Raw genomic sequence first — 17,844 nt, forward strand, 5'->3', positions numbered from 1 at the left:
GACGAATTATTGCATTTAGGCGACAGCGCACCGTGCACTTTTCTTGATATTGCGGGAATCGAGACGTGATATATCCTACCGCTCTTTAAAATGAAGCTAGTATTCGTTCACACACTGATAAATTGACACTTCCTCACAGTAACGGTATGTCAGATATTCTTTACCAAAGTTTGGGCTGCAACAGACCAGGGTGTCCTAACGATGTAGACCAAGAAGTTCAAAATAACAATGGGACGACTCCTGGCGACTGCGACAAAATTTGACATCAAATGCTACGAACAATATCAGCGTCCAGCTCTCGCTGCATCGGTCTACACACACTGTACAACTGTTCATCACAATTGCAGTCATCGTACATCTGGATTATTTCAAAACTGCATGTTTTCTGGTACGTCCGAATTATCCATCAAATACATCCTGTAACTTCACTGTACCACCTCTGAATGTCGCGACGGTCGAGGTATACCGTATACGCGTAGCGGTACAGAATGAGACAAATCTTTTTTTATTAGGCCTATGCCAAAAAAACCCGGACTATTGTTCATATGTAAATTTACGAAAAAATTGTTATTTTCTTTTGATTTGAACTCTTGACCTGTTTTCTGTGTCTGCAGCAGGTATTTTTATGATAGTCTTCGCGTTGCATGCGAATAAAATGCAATGTTGATGAACGTATGCGTATTTATCGTACGATACTGTGTGCGTGTACGTAATCCCAACATAAAAATGCTCGGTCCTGGGCGCAGAATTTCCGATGATCGATCTCTCACACGTCCATTTTCTGTATTTGGGGCTTAATGTGACGAAAATAGTCAAACAAGACAACAAAGACACATAAGTTGATATAATATAATAGCAATAACCCCCTTCGCAGTCGGGTATACACTCGATTTTGGTACAATACGCTCCATATAGCACTCGCCTATCGGCTCGTGCTATATGTCGCGCAATTGTACCAAAATCTCGTGTATACCCTCCTGCGGCGTGGGTTATTGCTTAAATCATGCTATTCTCTGATGTTGGTCATTGTAATCTCGAATTTCTTTAATTTTGAATCGTTTATTGAGAGAGTTGGTCGTCAAGTCGAAAAAACAGTTTGTCACGTATTTACTCAAATTTGGATGGCCCATCACAAGCTGACAAACATGATGTCTATGATAGTAAGGGTGCTGCATTCGACATAGACCATGCAACTGAACTGGGTGGCGATCGTAATGATTTTGCGGTTGTTCTAAGGGACCGTCTCAGATTGTCGCAGAAGTTCAAAAAGCGAAATTCATTCGTTTAGGGGGGGAGGGGGTTTGACCTCCATTCAATTAGTGAACTTCACTTTCGCACTTTTATTTTGTTATCACAAGTTTTCGTGTGTATATTTTAAATTAAACAAAAACTGCACACTCGTGCCAACAAATTTGTAACTGTTACCATCTCGTTTGTGCCCCAAACACAATTTACCGATAGTAACATTGTATCCTAAACATTTCATTCATCAAATTATACAAAGACAAAAAGTATCATCTTTTTAAAAATGTGCTATTTATAAGCGTCTGCTCTAACCACTAGATGTCTTTATTCTCACTTGTTATGCACCTTGTCATAGCCGTTTTAATATGATTGAACATGCCTGGGCCCCCTTGGCAAAGTTTCTCGCTTATTTACCGCCCCTACCAAGTACAAATTGCGTGTTCACAAAGACAAAGAACAGCACAAGAGATGCAAAAAGGAAAAGTAAAATAAAATGAAATTTTTATGCGGTAAAATACCCTGTTAGTACTCAAATCTGATGGATTACTTTAATTGTAATGAGGCAATGGGAATACGTCTTTAGTAGCTATAGCAAAATGCAACATTGCACTCTCAGGTAGACATGAACATTTCACACTTTTGAAGTTTCGTTTAGGGGGAGGGGGGAGGGGGTTTTGATCTTAACAAAGGAATTTCGTTTCTTGAAATTCTGCGACAATCTGAGACGGTCCCTAAATGACCTAAGATTTTAGCAGATGTGTTTTGCATCCGAGACAATTCAACTCTAATTGCACAATGTTTTGATATGTTAGCTGTTGAGACAGGCCCTCCTCAACCTTCATGTTGTTAAGTTTTATCTTCTCGCATGACTATGGATCGTTTGCGCTCCCATGAGAGAGAGAGAGAGAGAGAGAGAGAGAGAGAGAGAGAGAGAGAGAGAGAGAGAGAGAGAGAGAGAGAGAGAGAGAGAGAGATGTTTGCAGTTACCTTTTAGTTTCATGTCATGTGATATGCACCGAATGTTTGATGCTTTTTGTACTGTCACTGGAATCATGTTTGGCAATTGAAACTTCAATCATTTCATTTATTCCGTCTTTAAATTTTAAGGAAAAGAAAGTGGCTTCCTTTAATTTCCTTTTTGTGGTGTAAAAACAGCGAAGCACACAGTATTAAAGTGAATTACTTCTAGGCAGCACTCTGCATTGTCGCATGATATGAGTCGGGCTATTCGACACCGATTAGTTTTTTGAAGAGTTATGCAAAGTTATACTGAACAGATAGTTATTATATTTACCATGTTTTACTATTGTTGATGGTGAGCACTAAAATTACTGGCCAGGTGCAGAGGCGTATAGCCTTTCAAACCTATGACCTTATATGACGCCAACTAATGTTTGCTGTGCACATGGGGGCATTGTTGTATTGTTGTGAAGTGACCACGCCTGACTGATCCCGAAACTGTGTTCACACTGCTGAAAAAAAAAACCTTGCACAATCATTCTGATTAATTGCAGAAGCCAGGAACGTTTATGGGCAACGTCGGACTGTTGTACTAGTACTTGTTGAAACTGTTGCCATATGATTATACAAGTACACAAATTTCAGAATAATTTGAGTGACTGAGCTCAATAATTCGTAATTTTATGACTACGACTAAATCGGTACCATCAATTTTAAGTCTAATGAAAGATTCCTCGGATTTCCCCTACCCCCGTAAATTAATACAACTCAACCACAAATACCAGTGAAGCCTCAAATACACGATATATTGCATATCTATAAAAACTTCATTGGTAACGACATATCATAATTTACCGAGATAGTCCTCGCAGTATTGCCGCATTCAGCACGTTTGCTACTTAACATTTCCCAACCCGTCTTTTTAGGAGAATTTATTTGTTTATCCAAAAAAAATCTCGAGTAAACTGTAAAGCTGCCTAACATATGTTCAGGCTTGTTATATTGCAGTTTGTCTTAGGGTGTGCCAGTAGGACTTCTGTCGGCAACTTATTATCTCTTCCTCAATCATATTGTTTTGCCCGGCCTAAAAATCACAGATTCATATTTTTATAGAATAAGCATAGCTAATTGGCTTGACTGACACATTGATAATCATAGATAATCACTATCTTCGTTCTAAATTGAATAACAGTCAAAGATGTAGAGCACAGGTATGTCATATTCCTTAAAAAGTGACAGGATGCCTATCTGAATCTCTAAATAAAGGAGGGGAACCTACAAATTGAATTTAGAATCCAAAGAATGTTCCTCGTTTTTTTAATTAAAGACTATCGAGATCTCTGTGAAATTATCTACTCTGCTGACGCCAAGAATAGAACCAACACATCAGGGAGTATTCCATCGGCAAAAGAACACCCACTTTGTCGTTCAACATTTCATGACCGAGGAAAGAAGCTATTTATAAAGCTCTAAATACACTTTAATATAGTAATTTTTGAAATAAAATGGGAAGTCCTTCGGAATAAGAGTTCTTTGATCTCTATGGCCATTCAATAACACCTTGCTGTTACTATAAGAATAAAAGTGTGACCCCTCACGTGACCCCACGCGGGAATACGTGACGTTAGTACAGATCATGTTATGTCAGGCTCCTTCTTTTCCCCTGACGACGCGAGATAGACACAATGGTGAGTACAATCAAATATTTAAACTCAACAATGTGAATAACAATGTCTAAATTAATTTAAAATATCTGTGAAAACAAGATGTAGACGAAGAAATTTCTATATTTTCCCGTCCTTGTACCATGTATGTAACACAGTCCGGTTAAAATCGTTATTTTCATTTTGTTTTTAGGTGCTGTGTATAGTAAGGCTACGTTTCCTCAAAGGTTTTGTTGTTCAGTTTCGTTCGCTGTGTGTCTTTAAGCAGTCGCTCAGTTCAAGAAAGTTTGAAATACTAAAAGGTTTATACGGTATATTCCCGTTCGTCAAATCTCTCAGCAATAGCATTAACTTCTCGTCCGATCCGCACGATAAGCAAATGGCTCATACAGTCTGCCAAATCAGGCCTTGCTTGAAATTCAACCTGTTTCATGTGCCTCCTTTGTATTAAAGCGCATGTTTGAAATAGAGCTTATTGCGTTCCTCAAGGCAGTTTACCGGCCAAGCAGGTAGTCGTTATATGTGAGTATTACAATAAACGGAATCAAATTAATGGATTTCTACGAAAACCTATTGAGTTGAGGGTATCATTACTAAACTGAAACATTTGTGATTAAAAATAATCTGTGAAAGACTTATAGCCACCATACGCCATATTGGCCAGTCAGTACCGTAAGGGAGCCGCCATTATTTATTGCCAGTGGGGGGGGGGGGGTCTGAGGAATGTGAGGCGGGTCACTAAAAAATTGAAAACTTAGAGGAAGGTTGCTCAAAATGTTGAGAGGAAGAAGGGTACTCAATTTTCTGTTTAAAATAAATTGAAACACCTCTCAGATTGCACCATTCCACACATCAATTTCTCAAAATTTTCCACGCAAGATAGGGAACAGCCCGATCTGACACTTTTCCTATCAGCCTCTCACGTATTCTCCCAGGTACTTTCAAATTCTGCCCAGTCAGACATCCTAGTGAAAACCATGTCATGATACCCATCCAAGTTAAACAATACTTAGTCTATATGGTTGGATACGGTTTATAGTGTGAGCTTTTATATCTGTTTTTTAGCTGTGACTTTGAATTTCATTTTGTTTGTTTCATCTTATTCGACCGTCAGGAGATGACCGATGATAATGTAGCAGGGTAAGCTTACATCAGGATTTGAAAGGTCTTTACTATTGCTGTATTTATGTAAATTTTACAAATACATGTATCGGTATTAACTTTTCTGAGTGAAGGGGTCAGTAATAATTTCTGATTTAGAGAGGGGGTTACTCAAATTCATCATGGTTGAAGGGGTTACTCAAAATTTCGGAGTTTCCGATGAAATTCCTTCGACAACCCCCCCCCCCCCCAGCTGCAGACCGTAAATAATGACGGCTCCCCACGAAAAATCTTCCTTTATTCAAGTGGCTACTTTGCCTCAACACCGGTCATCTTAAGCGACAATTGGCCTGATATCACAATTGGATATGTTTCTTTTCGAACTCGTCATACGACATAGTGAACATCTTACTATGGAATGAAATAAAATCTCTTTCGTATACTCCACGCAGAGCAACCCCGCGTTATTCTTCACCTATAATGTACATTTCTTTCATGAAGACGTTGCCATACTGTTTTTTTTTTCGCCAAACTATAGAACAGAAGGGATTGATTGAATACCCTATCTGGACATCCTTAAAATCGCCCTATTATGCTTGACCTTAAAATTTGCCAATGAACAGGAAACGGATACGGGCTACTAGTGGCTTTTCTTAACACGATTGTACTGTATGGCTGGTGGATTGAACTGTGTTTTGACTCAATATTGATGGTGCATATTGTGCGTCACATTTTTATGGAGTACACTGCAGGTCGCTGCTCGTGAAAGCTCCCTTTCATAAAACAGACAAGCAATCACAAATGCTCTATTGGAGATGTCCTGTTGGACTGGGTGTATTATTTCTCATTCCAATAATGTAAGATAAAACCCATAAGAATAGTGTGAATTCATGCAACTATTCGTGCGTATTGGGAAACTTTGGTTAATTCCCAATGTGTGTACTTCCAAATATGCACTCACAAAATTGTACATGAAGCGACAGCTGTCATGGGACTTGAAAAGCACTAAGGAGTTGCTCAGTGATTTTTTGTTCTCAACATTCAAATTCAGTGCATAACGTACTTAGAGTATATGCGACTATTCTGACTGCAGTTCTCAATGGAGGAAAGCGACCATTTCTGAAGCATACACAAATGCATCAAGGAATTTCTTGGACTATTAACAATGAAACAAATGACATCCATCTATTACAGCGAACCTTGTACTTGGCACGACACAATGTACACAGTGATGTCGGAAACACATTGTCCTATTATAAGTTCATTTTTACTCCTTAAAACTTGTATGTTTTTTACAGTTTCAAAAAATATGACTCAGCTGGAATTACTGTCTAGCTAAAACCGGCAAAAAAGACCCCAAGGACAAAAACAACAAAAAAACCACATAGACACAATAGAACCATAACGACACCATAAAATGATCGATACACGATAATACAGAAACATGCGTCGGACTTGGACGTCGTAGTCAGCATTACAATGCGATGACTCACCACTTCTACCTGGAGGATAAAGCGAGACAATGTAAGATTCCTCAGCGTTAAAACATGTCATGTCATATCAGTCTCTTTCGCAGTCCATTGAAGATGCCAGACAGAAACAATAGTGAATATAATTAGGGATTTAAATAGCATAGCATAGTATACCTGGATTCATCACCCATTTATCACATCTGGTCTTTCACGATCTCTGAGTTGAGATACCGGTTGCGGATCTTAATCCTCTCAGTTATGGAAACTGACACACAAAGTTGTCGGTTGTAAGCCATTTTAGATCTGTTTTCGAAAATAGAAAAGGTGAGGAGTAAACATTCTAATCTCCACCCGACACTCAGCTCTACTCTCCCTCTTTCTAGATAGCATACAATTTAAATAGCTTCCAAATTGTATATACTATAATGAATGATTTGAGCGTAGGACTCTATTTAAATACAGATTCGTCCGAAAAAATTACTGAAAAGGCATATTATCAAATCTTTGAAGTTATAGTGAATGTACGCCTATGGTAATTTTTAATAAATTTAACTTCTGTTAAACAGTACAATCGCTCAACGCAAGGCAGACGGTTACTCCGGCCAAAGGAAGTTATATCTGCTGGCAATCAGTTAAGTTGATTACTATGGGGCAGTGTTAGACATCGGGAATCATCGGAAGAGGGAAGAGCAAAGCATTACACAACATTTTGTTTTAAAATTAACATATTATGATAGATATGTCTTGCAATAACATCAATTAAATGACCAACTTTTCTCTCAGCATACTTAGGAATATAGTAGGTGGATATTTGTAGTATAACGGTTATGCTTAGAGTTCAGAGCTGGGGTTTTAAATGTCTTTGTTAGATATTTTATCTGTGTTTTTTAGAGAGAGACAATCAGATTGGTCTGACGGATATGACAAAGCAGGCGACAGAATAAGTTACTCTATATGAAAGGCCAAGTATTTATCAAGGATTTTAATAGCATACGGAGACATTTCTGTTCCATTGAAAGAGAAAGTATGGTTACGACGTTAACAATAGAACCAGCTCAAGAGGTATCTGACCAGCGAGATGAAAAGAGAAATCATGAATAAAGAATGTACTATTGTTTTGCTTCTCCACATTTTTAAGTCACCGTAATGAAATGCTTTATGCGTGATACAGACGGAAATTCAAACGGTTAAAAATGTGACAATTGGAAATCTACTATCTTTTGGAACAACAAATACATATCTCTCTCTCTCTCTCTCTCTCTCTCTCTCTCTCTCTCTCTCTCTCTCTCTCTCTCTCTCTCTCTCCCCCAACATGTGATTGCCTGTCTGTCTGTCTGTCTGTCTGTCTGTCTGTCTGTCTGTCTGTCTGTCTGTCTGTCTGTCTGTCTATCGCTGTCTCTCTCCTTCTCTCTCTCTCTCTCTCTCTCTCCTCTCTCTCTCTCTCTCTCTCTCTCTCTCTCTCTCTCTCTCTCTCTCTCTCTCTCTCTCTCTCTCTCTCTCTCTCTCTCTCTCTCAAATGTTATTGATATATACTTTTAGGCATGCTGGGAGCTTGATCTACTTTTCAATTATTTACTCTACATTCTAATGTATGTTTGACCTTAACTCACTACTGTAAAATGATTTTCAATGTGTTCTGTTGCGTCCTTCTATTGTTTGTTGTGAACAGGGGCAGTAGCTACACAAAGGAATGGGTAACCCCATAACCTTATATGCTGTCAACCAGTTTATGCTGTGGGAGGGCATTGTTCTATTGTTGTGAAAAGACCATGCTTGACTAACCTTGAAACTCTGTTCACACTGTTGAAAAGAGTTAAACATTGCACAATCATTGTAATAAATTGCAGAAGCTATATAAGCTCTAAGGTGTTTGTACTGGGGAGAATTACGAAAGTTTGACACCACATTTGGTTTCAATATTAACATAATAAATGCTTGCAATTGCATTACATACATGGCCAACTTTTCCTCGGCATACATAGGGATGCTGTCAGCGGGTGTATGAAGTATAGCGTCTTTGCTTTAAGTCAAGACAAGCTCTGCCTCTTTGAGTTTTATGGCCGACGGCCATTCCCTTCGTACAATTGTCTTTTGCCGAAACGTTGCAATATGCCAACCCTTAAGAATAAACTGTACGTCAGCAACTTGTTTAGACATATCGAGATCAAAACTTCATTTGACCTGTGTGTCAGGTAATTCTATACTTTTCAATAAAGTGTATACGTACTTACCTAACTTATGTCAATGAACGGGTGCGGCCTTTTGTTAAACCGCTAAAGATACGTCATGTGACTCGCCAGACAATTATAGAATGAAACGTCTCGTTCTGGTCTTTCTTTTCTACCGGAGCCCAGAGACGGCACCACAGTGAGTAGTGGGTATGACTTCAATGAATGATTTGTGGATAAAAAATCCCATTTGAACTTGTCTTTGATGAACACACATCACAAAAGAAACGAGCCTCTTCAATTCTTGCTTTGTATGCCTAAATATTGGACGAAATGATATTAATTTTGCACTTTCGCTTTGTGAACAGGTAGCGTATTGTGAGGGTCACCATCAGCTGAGGAAAGGTAATAAGTTGGTTGACCATTTGGTGCTGTCTCAAAGTTTGAAATTGAACTTCAAGTGTCTGTTTGGTTCGCAACAACTTCAACGGTAAGTATGCTAAATTTATGTATTCACATGTCTGCACCTCTGTAATCGACCTTAGCTTTAAGGGCTGTTATTTGTTGCCAGGCAACCCTTGTAAACATAACACGGACGCTGACTTTACTATATCATTGGCTGTGACTTGAATAAAGATTATATACTAAGACCACACTGTCCCGTATACCCTTGAACCTTTACCGACTGACAGAATAAAATCGATCAGCTAGGTATCCGTTACTTGATACGAGTCTAGCACAGTCGAATATTGCTGACAAAAGTCATTGTTTGACCTCAGGCGGGGCAACAAAGCAATCAGACGTTCTGTGAGCCTCTCTTTCCTTTAACATATAAAGTTCCAATGTTGACTTGTCCAATGTTGACAATGTAAACTTGACACGAGTCTGAAACTGCTCAGGGTTATTCCAGGCAATCTTATCCTGTCATACCAGGGAGCATACCCTTGAATGACTATTCATGAAGATGCGTTTTTGTTTTCCGTCAATCTTTGTTGTTCCGGCAAAGCATTGTTCTATTATGACGTGGCCTTATTTCTGACTCAGCTGGAAAATATGTCTGGCCGGAAAATCAATCAGGTCTCACAAAAAAAAAATTGAGGCACCAATCAAGTTTCTTGCAAATTCCCAGGAGATTTGTTATGAAAAGTGTCTCATTATGAAGAATACGGTTGATAGTAATGGCAGAGTTGTACGTTTAGGCACAGTCCAATTTATTTAATAAGGATATGACTCTGCAAAGGACGTCAGTTTTTCAACAGTAGGTGTCAGCAACTGTAGGGTTGTAGGGATTGTGTATTTTTCAGGGGGGTGAAATCATTTCACTCTTACTGAGGAAATATCTTTGAAGTTACTGATACGTTTTAGGAGCTGTACCCAAAGCCTTTTTTTATGAAGGTGTGTTCAATTTCACTGTAGGATACGGACTGTTATATCCGGAGAAAAATAACACCTTTTGAAGTACATGTACCGGGAACTACATGTCTCAAATTCATGTGGCTGTTGCTTTGTTTGAATGTGTAACTATGACGAAGAGTGACGTTTCTCAACGGCTGACATATAATTTGTTGAAATTTTATTACATTGGAGCTTGTTAAAAGGTAAACTAGATGTAGTCAAAAATGTAGAAGTTACTTTCATGACATTTAATTGTTGAATACGCCTTCTATCACATTAACATTTGACGATTGTAAATGTTGCGCATGCACTAAATAGTTTTTACAGCATGTGTACAGCCACACTTGACACATACGGCAGAAATGGCACTGACGGTTGAACAGACAAAGAAATTATATGATTGGCCGCTAAGGGCGTGCAAATCTAGTTTATCATACCAGGTCACTGGTACAGAGCTTGACATGTCCATAGACATTAAGACACACGGACAAATCAAAACAAGATGTGAACTGAATGTGCTCACGTGTTTTACATGAGGTTAATTAAAAGTAATAGCTTCACAGAACTATCAGATATCTGTTATATCATTATATGTAGCAGGTTTCATCAACTTTCGCACAGTTCTCTCAGAGTTAGATCACAAATTACAAAACTTCATTTAATATGCAAATTAGCGGTTTATTAACTTGACACAGCCGAATGATTCATGGGACAATTAGATATCTATCAGGTCAGCATTGTAGCTCAATGACGAGGCGGACAATAATCTTTGGCTAATGGTAGCGATATACATTAAATTTATGTTTGTTAGTAGGGGCACATCGTGTTATGTCACTAGTTCTGAGTTAAATTGCTATCTTTGACGATACGTTAGGGTGACCCTATTACTCCTAGACCTTCCAAAACTTTGCCGTTCAGTTTTTGGTTCGGCCTTCAGCAACGACTAAGTTAGAGGTTGAACAATTCAGGGCTATTCTTTGACCAGGTGTCTGTTCTTTAATTGTAAATTGAAGTAGAAAATATAGGTTGCACTAAGTCCGGGCGTATTGGCTATTACATGCTGATTAGATTGGCAACCTGTGAAAACAAACCAAGCAGGGAAAGATTACACAGTAGAAAATATATTTTAAAGTTAGACGACCGTTTGATATTGAATGTACATGTGTCACACCGTGTCTCTTCATACAATACTGTGAGGCATTTAACTGAAAAGCATTTTAAATAGACACATTCAAAGGCTTGGACATTCGAGCGCCTGTCATATTTATTCATTCGCCATTAAAATAGACCTGCTAAACTAAACAGCGACATTTGTACCAACTATAACATGTTTCTCACAGTCACAAAACCTAAAAATCTACCTAAATTGTTTATTGCAACTATTTCTAGAATTTCCCATTTTAGAGATGCTGGATTTATTTCGATTTGTTTTCAATTGATTTTTCCTACTCCTATGACGGGTTCAGACCTTGTCGAAATAGCTTGATCGGAGGTTGAAGTATAAATTTGTTCTCGGGTCGGCATTAGGGGCATTAAGAAACTGACTCTGAAATTTTATTAGAAGCTTTGAGTTTTTAGCCGATAGATATTAAGGTATACTGTCACCTGTTCCAATTTTGCCACAATTACCATGGAAAGAGAAAATCTAACCAATAACAGATTTTAAGCGGGTGGCCGCTTTTAAAAACAGCGCCCTCAAATGGAAATTTGAATACCAAGGAACGCCTCTTTGACCATATATGGGTATATTTAGATTACAGGTGACTGTATACCTTTAAACAAAGGCTATCTAGCCGATGCACCATTGCATATTAATGATCTTGGATTTTAGATCGTAAACTTCTTCTGAAAATTGTGTCCTTTAATGTATAGTCTGTTATTAAGAATGTACATGTTATGCGTACATCGTGTTTTACTCGCAATGAAAGTTAGACTTATGTAACGTTTCTTAATATTGCCACCATTATACATTTGGTCTTGTGAATAAGACCTTTGGATTAACAGGCATAGACGCGGTTTTGCCTTTGCGCCTGGTGACATTGGATTTAAACTTTGACCATGTAAGTTTTACTTTTCTTGCAACTTAGGAAGAATGCTTCAATTAAAACGCTAGAAATATAAAAATACTTTGTTTATTTCTTTTCATTGGTTGTTCATTTCATCTCTTATTCCCTCTCTTTTAACCCAGGAACAAGAATATTTCAAATCTATAAAGATGCAACGTCCGAACAAGGTAATACCGTTTGTGAATATTTAAAATTTCTAAACTTTCTATACCTCTAACCACCTACCTACTTGCTAACCTGCCGACCTATTTTATAACCTACCTAGTACATAACTACCTAACTACCTACCTTCCTACATACCTACCTACTTACGTATCTACCTACATACCTAGCTACTTACGTATCTACCTACATACCTACCTAATGCCTACTTGCCTACCTACACACCTATCTGCCTGCCTGCCTGCCTGCTACCTACCTACCTACCTACCTACTTACCTACCTACCTACCTACCTACCTACCTACCTACCTGCCTGCCTACCTATCCATGCACTGACCCATTCATCCACTCAACTAACTACCCACTCATCCATCTACCCACACATCCACAAACCCACCCACCCGTCCATCCATCAATCCATCCGTCTGTCCGTCAATCCATCAATGCATCCGTCTGTCTGTCTTCTGTCTGTCTGTCCGTCTGTCTGTCTGTCTGTCTGAATTACAGTCCGTCCGTCCATCTATCGATCTATCGATCGATCGATCGATCGATCTATCTATCTATCTATCTATCTATCTATCTATCTATCTATCTATCTATCTATCTATCTATCTATCTATCTATCTACCTATCTATCTATCTATCTATCTATCTATCTATCTATCTATCTATCTATCTATCTATCTATCTATCTATCTATCTATCTGTCTGTCTGTCTGTCTGTCTGTCTGTCTGTCTGTCTATCTGTCTGTTTCTTTGTCTATCTGTCCGTTTGTTTGGCTGCCTGTTTACCTATCCTTGTATTTATCTATTACTCTTTTTCTTGATCTACTGTGTACTTTGTATCTCTTAAAGGTTTTCGGTCACCTGTTTTTTAATTACAAATCACATAAAATCTCTTTTGTAATTCGATTTAAATTATCACTCTTATAGGTTTCAGCATTAATCGTAAACGAAGGATGGGGTTCGGCATGTAGTGATGGAATTCCGTCAATCAATCGCATGATTGCCAGCGTCCTCAGTGACATTGAGATCGATAACATCTATTCCACGGTGGTACAATGTGGCGAGAGGGAAGAGGAAGAAGCTGAACGATTCAAAGTTCTATTTAAATACCCAGTACCAGAAGAGCGGAAATTAAAACAGTTACTACCTAATCATTCAATTCCGGGCACCGTTTACCTTTACTTGCACGATCACTTTTATCCAAATCTGCGGAAACTCTCAAGAGACGTCAAATTCGTGTTTGGTTACTCATTAACAACAGCTGCGGAAGCTCGAAAGCTTAAGCGAGATATCTTTCATGATGCAGAGCTGTATCTCATTAACGTGTGGGATCCAGATTCGATCAACCCTGAAATTATCTCGTGCGATAAGAAGGAACTATCAACGAGAACTGACGAACTTTCGGAGTTGCATACAGGGTCGCACGCACACGTACTATCTGTGGGTAAAAGCGCCCACGAGTACTTCCAACCTAAACATCGAGGATCTCAATCTAACCGACACCACTATGTTCAACCAAACCTCGGCAATGTCTCCAAAGCTTACGAAGAACTAGAAATCGACTCAACATTTGAAGTAGTTTCGCTTCTACAACCAACAAACTTGCAAAATCTCAAACCATTAGTTGAGATATTGGGATATATCGCAAATGCCCGCAAGGGCAAATTAAAGATCAAGTTGAAAGTTATCGGTGATGTCAGCGAATCAGAAGGAAACATAAAGATAGAACTTTCGCATTCCGAAATCAGACTTGTTTCTAAACACTGCGAAACTCAACGTCAACTTGAGGACGCGCTACTCGGCTGCCATTTGGTACTTGCAAACCCAAATGCTCACATTTCCGATCCGTCGATCTCGTCAGCGCTATCACTTGGAGTTCCACTTTTGCTACCGGACAGTGATGACTTCGAATATATGATTAAGAAATATCTTGAATCATATCGACATAATTTATTAGTAGATATGAATGATAAGAACATGCTTAGCATAAAGTTGGAGGAAAAAATTGATTCCTATCATCACGCCGTTTCAACCGCTAAAAAGATCAAGGAAAGTCTTACCTTTGACACTTGTGTCGAACTTCGCGAAGATTTGAAAAAGCAGCTTCTTCGTATTACCCGTGTCGGTCGACCAAAACAAGGTAATTAATAAGCCTTCCTTAAATACGTTGCAAAAAATGATGATTTAAGCATGGCGACTAACAATATTATAACACATACACATAGACGTATGTGCGCATAGAAACAGAATAAAAACATATAGACATTCAGTTACCTAAATAGACACATCCATGTCTTCACGTGACAAAAATTGATATTTTTCACCATCGTACAGTCGAACATGGGCAGCCAAATGAAAACAACATTGTCCGTAAAAACAAGATAAATCTAAATCGAGAGATTTTTAAAGTGCCAACAATTATCATAACCACAAAACATTTCTTACGGCAATAATACACTCTAAGATAAATATGAAATACGAAAGACTGGTCATTATTTATAATAATCGAATAACAGCTGCATGGCAGTACAAATGCAAGAAATCGTATGTTGTTGGGCAGCCATGACCTTACCATGTGTTCATAGAAAGGGAGCTCACCATTTGCTGTTTGCATATTAGATCGGCATGGCTGAGGTATTTCTGCTGGGCTAATCATACACGTTCACACTTCGGAGGAGGTTGCCTCTGAGCTGAGGCGTCTCTGGCTAAAATTGTGAGCACTAAGGTCGGCCATTGGCTAATGTACTGCATATCTTGCTGGAGAGATGACTTCAGAGAAAAATCAAATTTTTAAGAGCACACCCAAACTCTTGTGTTAACGGTTAAGAACGGCCCTGCACCCATTGTACTAGAACGATGTGGACAATTGACTTGGAGGATTACATTCAAATATCGTGTGAAAGCGGACCAATTTCTCTTATGTTATCACATCTAGCAAAAGTTGCAGAGACGGCCTATGGGCTGAAGTTGAACGTGACATGAGGATACTTACGTTTTGCGGGAAAAAAATGGATTTTATATGCTCTAAAATATCTTCACAGAAAACGGCTAGGACAAACAAATACCTAAACATTTAAAAGGTTGAAATTTCGATATCACACCTTCACTGTGTTGAATTTATTAACTCCTTCTGGCAATACTCTGGCAAAACATAAGACCAAGAAATTTCGCTGGTGTAGTAACTTCTAGATATTGCCAAATGAAGTGTGGAGTATCAACTGCGAACACAACACAAGACAGATGAAAAGGTTGGTTATTCTTATCCTACGATACCAGGCGTGCTTTAGATGTAATCCCTACGACAACTCATGATCCGAGTTACCTATCTGCATAATGTATTCTTTGGTGTATTCGGCTTTTCAGAATCGACGTCCGAAGATGATGATTTAAACAGTAGTCAGGCTGAAGGTTAGTTCAATAATTTATCGTCAGTTCAGATAAAATTGAAAATGTGATAGTGTTGTTCCCGTTGTAGCAATGCAATGAATTACTTTTAAAATTTTACTGGAGTTTCATTTTGTCTCCAAGGTTTATCATATTCTCATGCCCATATCGCCCCATGTAGGCGACATATCAGCCGTGATATTTTGTGGTAAACGTCGAGATATACACGATAAACGTCATCGGTTTTGGAGTGTTCCCGAACAACATTTCCAATATTATAGTAAACCAAGTAAACAAACAAGATGGGTGCCACTCTCAGACAACGATTAGATGTTGTCGACATAAATACTTGAACGGCTTTGAGGAAAAGTATACTTTGGTAGCTACAAATGTGAATTATATATTGAATCTTGTAATATTATTCCATGGTTATTCACTTAAAGTTCTTGTATTTCTAGACAAGCACTAGCATATTATTAAATACCTTTATCAAAGTATTATTTGTACCAGTGTACGGAAAGTGCTATCTCTAGCTGGATAGCTCCTATCAAAATCTGAGATGTCCGCCACGTTTATTGAGCGAGTTGGGCGGGGTGGGGTGCGGCGCAGGACTGAAAGAAGTTCCAGTTTGGAATATTAAAGTTTGCCTGCAGCAGAGATATGAGGGGCCTAGCGATCAACGAGTCGGGGACCGTCAAGGTTTGTTAGAATTATCCAAGCCGCACCCGCTGACACACCGCGCTCCGATCTCTGTGTGGAGATTGCCTCCGAAGAGTTGTGTGCATGTGAAGTGACAACGATATCGCGCGCGCAACATCTGTTGACAAGGCAACTCGCAGAGTAGAACAAAATGACTACCACTTTCCGCTCCGTACGACGATGGAAAGCGATCCAAATCAGAAGAGATTTAACGGAGAGAAACGTTTACGATAACATATTGCATCATAAAAAGGTCTTCCCGTAAACTATTTTTGAATGTCGGTGTCTTTTCTATTTGTTATCATCTAGGAGGGTTTGTCGTGCATGATTTATAAAGAAAGCCTGGCGTAGTGCTTATTTCCAGTCCCTCATTGCTTAAGCAATAAATCTTAACAATATTTTCAAACAACAGTTACATGATTAAAAGCAACAGCATGACACATACAACACTTATCGTGTCCTCCTAGAAAGGTATAAAGTGCGATAACACGAAATATTATTTGTTTAACAACAGTTGGCAATGAACACTCGCCCAGCGGGAGTAAAGATTTTGAAGACATGGAATTTGATAGCAAGTCAGGTGAGTTGAATTTTTAATAATATCGATGTCTGTTGGTGGAGTTTGACTTCTAATCTGATAGTGATGAAATAAAAACATAATGAATTTGCATTGTAAACTTTTCCATAGGTAATTGCCATTTTAATAATTTTACGGGCAGGAAATTTGCTTTCATGTATTTAGAACAAATTTGAACGGACGACTTCGCTTATGGTATGTTTTTATAATCTAACTAGCGATTAAGTTAGACAAACCTACGTACCGTGAGTAGGGATACATTTCATGCGTCAGATGTTCTACATTACATGCTTCATTCACTGTCATCGCAATAAGCAATCGCCATGAAATTTTCTTCAATTCAATAATACTGTGTTCTTGTAAGTTCAATGTACAATTCCATTCTGTTAAATTCTGTCTACACAGTTGCCGTAGCAGTACAGGAGACCACGACTGACGATATCGATGGAACTAAAAAGCGGGGAGATGTATCGGTAGCAAGCACACCAAGTAAGATACATTGATTTCGCACTCTACTACCATTATAAGGGTGTACACAGACATACCTTTCATGATCTTTGTGTTGATTTCTTGATGAGGAATGAGCTTCAGAATGTAATTAAAAATTCCAGCATAGACAACGACTGACGATGAAACAAAAAAAGGGGGAAGTTGCATCGGTGGCAAGCAGATCAAGTAAGATACATGGAGTTTGTATTCTCCTATTTTCATGAGGTTGGAAACAGACATACCTTTCATGATCTTTGTGTTGATTTCCTGATGAGGAATGAGCTTCAGAATTTATTTCAATATTTAGCTTCGCATTTCGGGAAAACAGGTGCACCACATGACCAGTGCTTGTTACCCAAGTACTTCATTCATACTTGAATGAGACCAATACCATATCGCCGCATGGGACTCTATGGCAATTGACATCAATTCAATGCCAGACGAGCTATACACATTT

At 38.6% G+C, this 17,844-nt stretch overlaps 1 protein-coding gene across 1 annotated transcript in view; it reads left to right on the top strand.

Moving 5' to 3' along the window:
• The first annotated feature begins 8,785 nt into the window (after positions 1–8,785).
• LOC139129327 (uncharacterized) overlaps positions 8,786–17,844 on the top strand; it is a 9,439-nt gene continuing 380 nt past the window's right edge. The window contains exons 1-7 of the mRNA XM_070694961.1: positions 8,786–8,809; positions 8,979–9,100; positions 12,194–12,238; positions 13,166–14,378; positions 15,602–15,646; positions 16,836–16,901; positions 17,304–17,387. Of these exons, the coding sequence (XP_070551062.1) occupies positions 12,221–12,238; positions 13,166–14,378; positions 15,602–15,646; positions 16,836–16,901; positions 17,304–17,387 (1,426 nt within the window). The 5' untranslated portion in view covers positions 8,786–8,809; positions 8,979–9,100; positions 12,194–12,220. The remainder of the gene's footprint in view (positions 8,810–8,978; positions 9,101–12,193; positions 12,239–13,165; positions 14,379–15,601; positions 15,647–16,835; positions 16,902–17,303; positions 17,388–17,844) is intronic.

The sequence above is a fragment of the Ptychodera flava genome, chromosome 3, assembly GCF_041260155.1.
Source record: "Ptychodera flava strain L36383 chromosome 3, AS_Pfla_20210202, whole genome shotgun sequence".
In the NCBI taxonomy this organism is placed as follows: domain Eukaryota; kingdom Metazoa; phylum Hemichordata; class Enteropneusta; family Ptychoderidae; genus Ptychodera; species Ptychodera flava.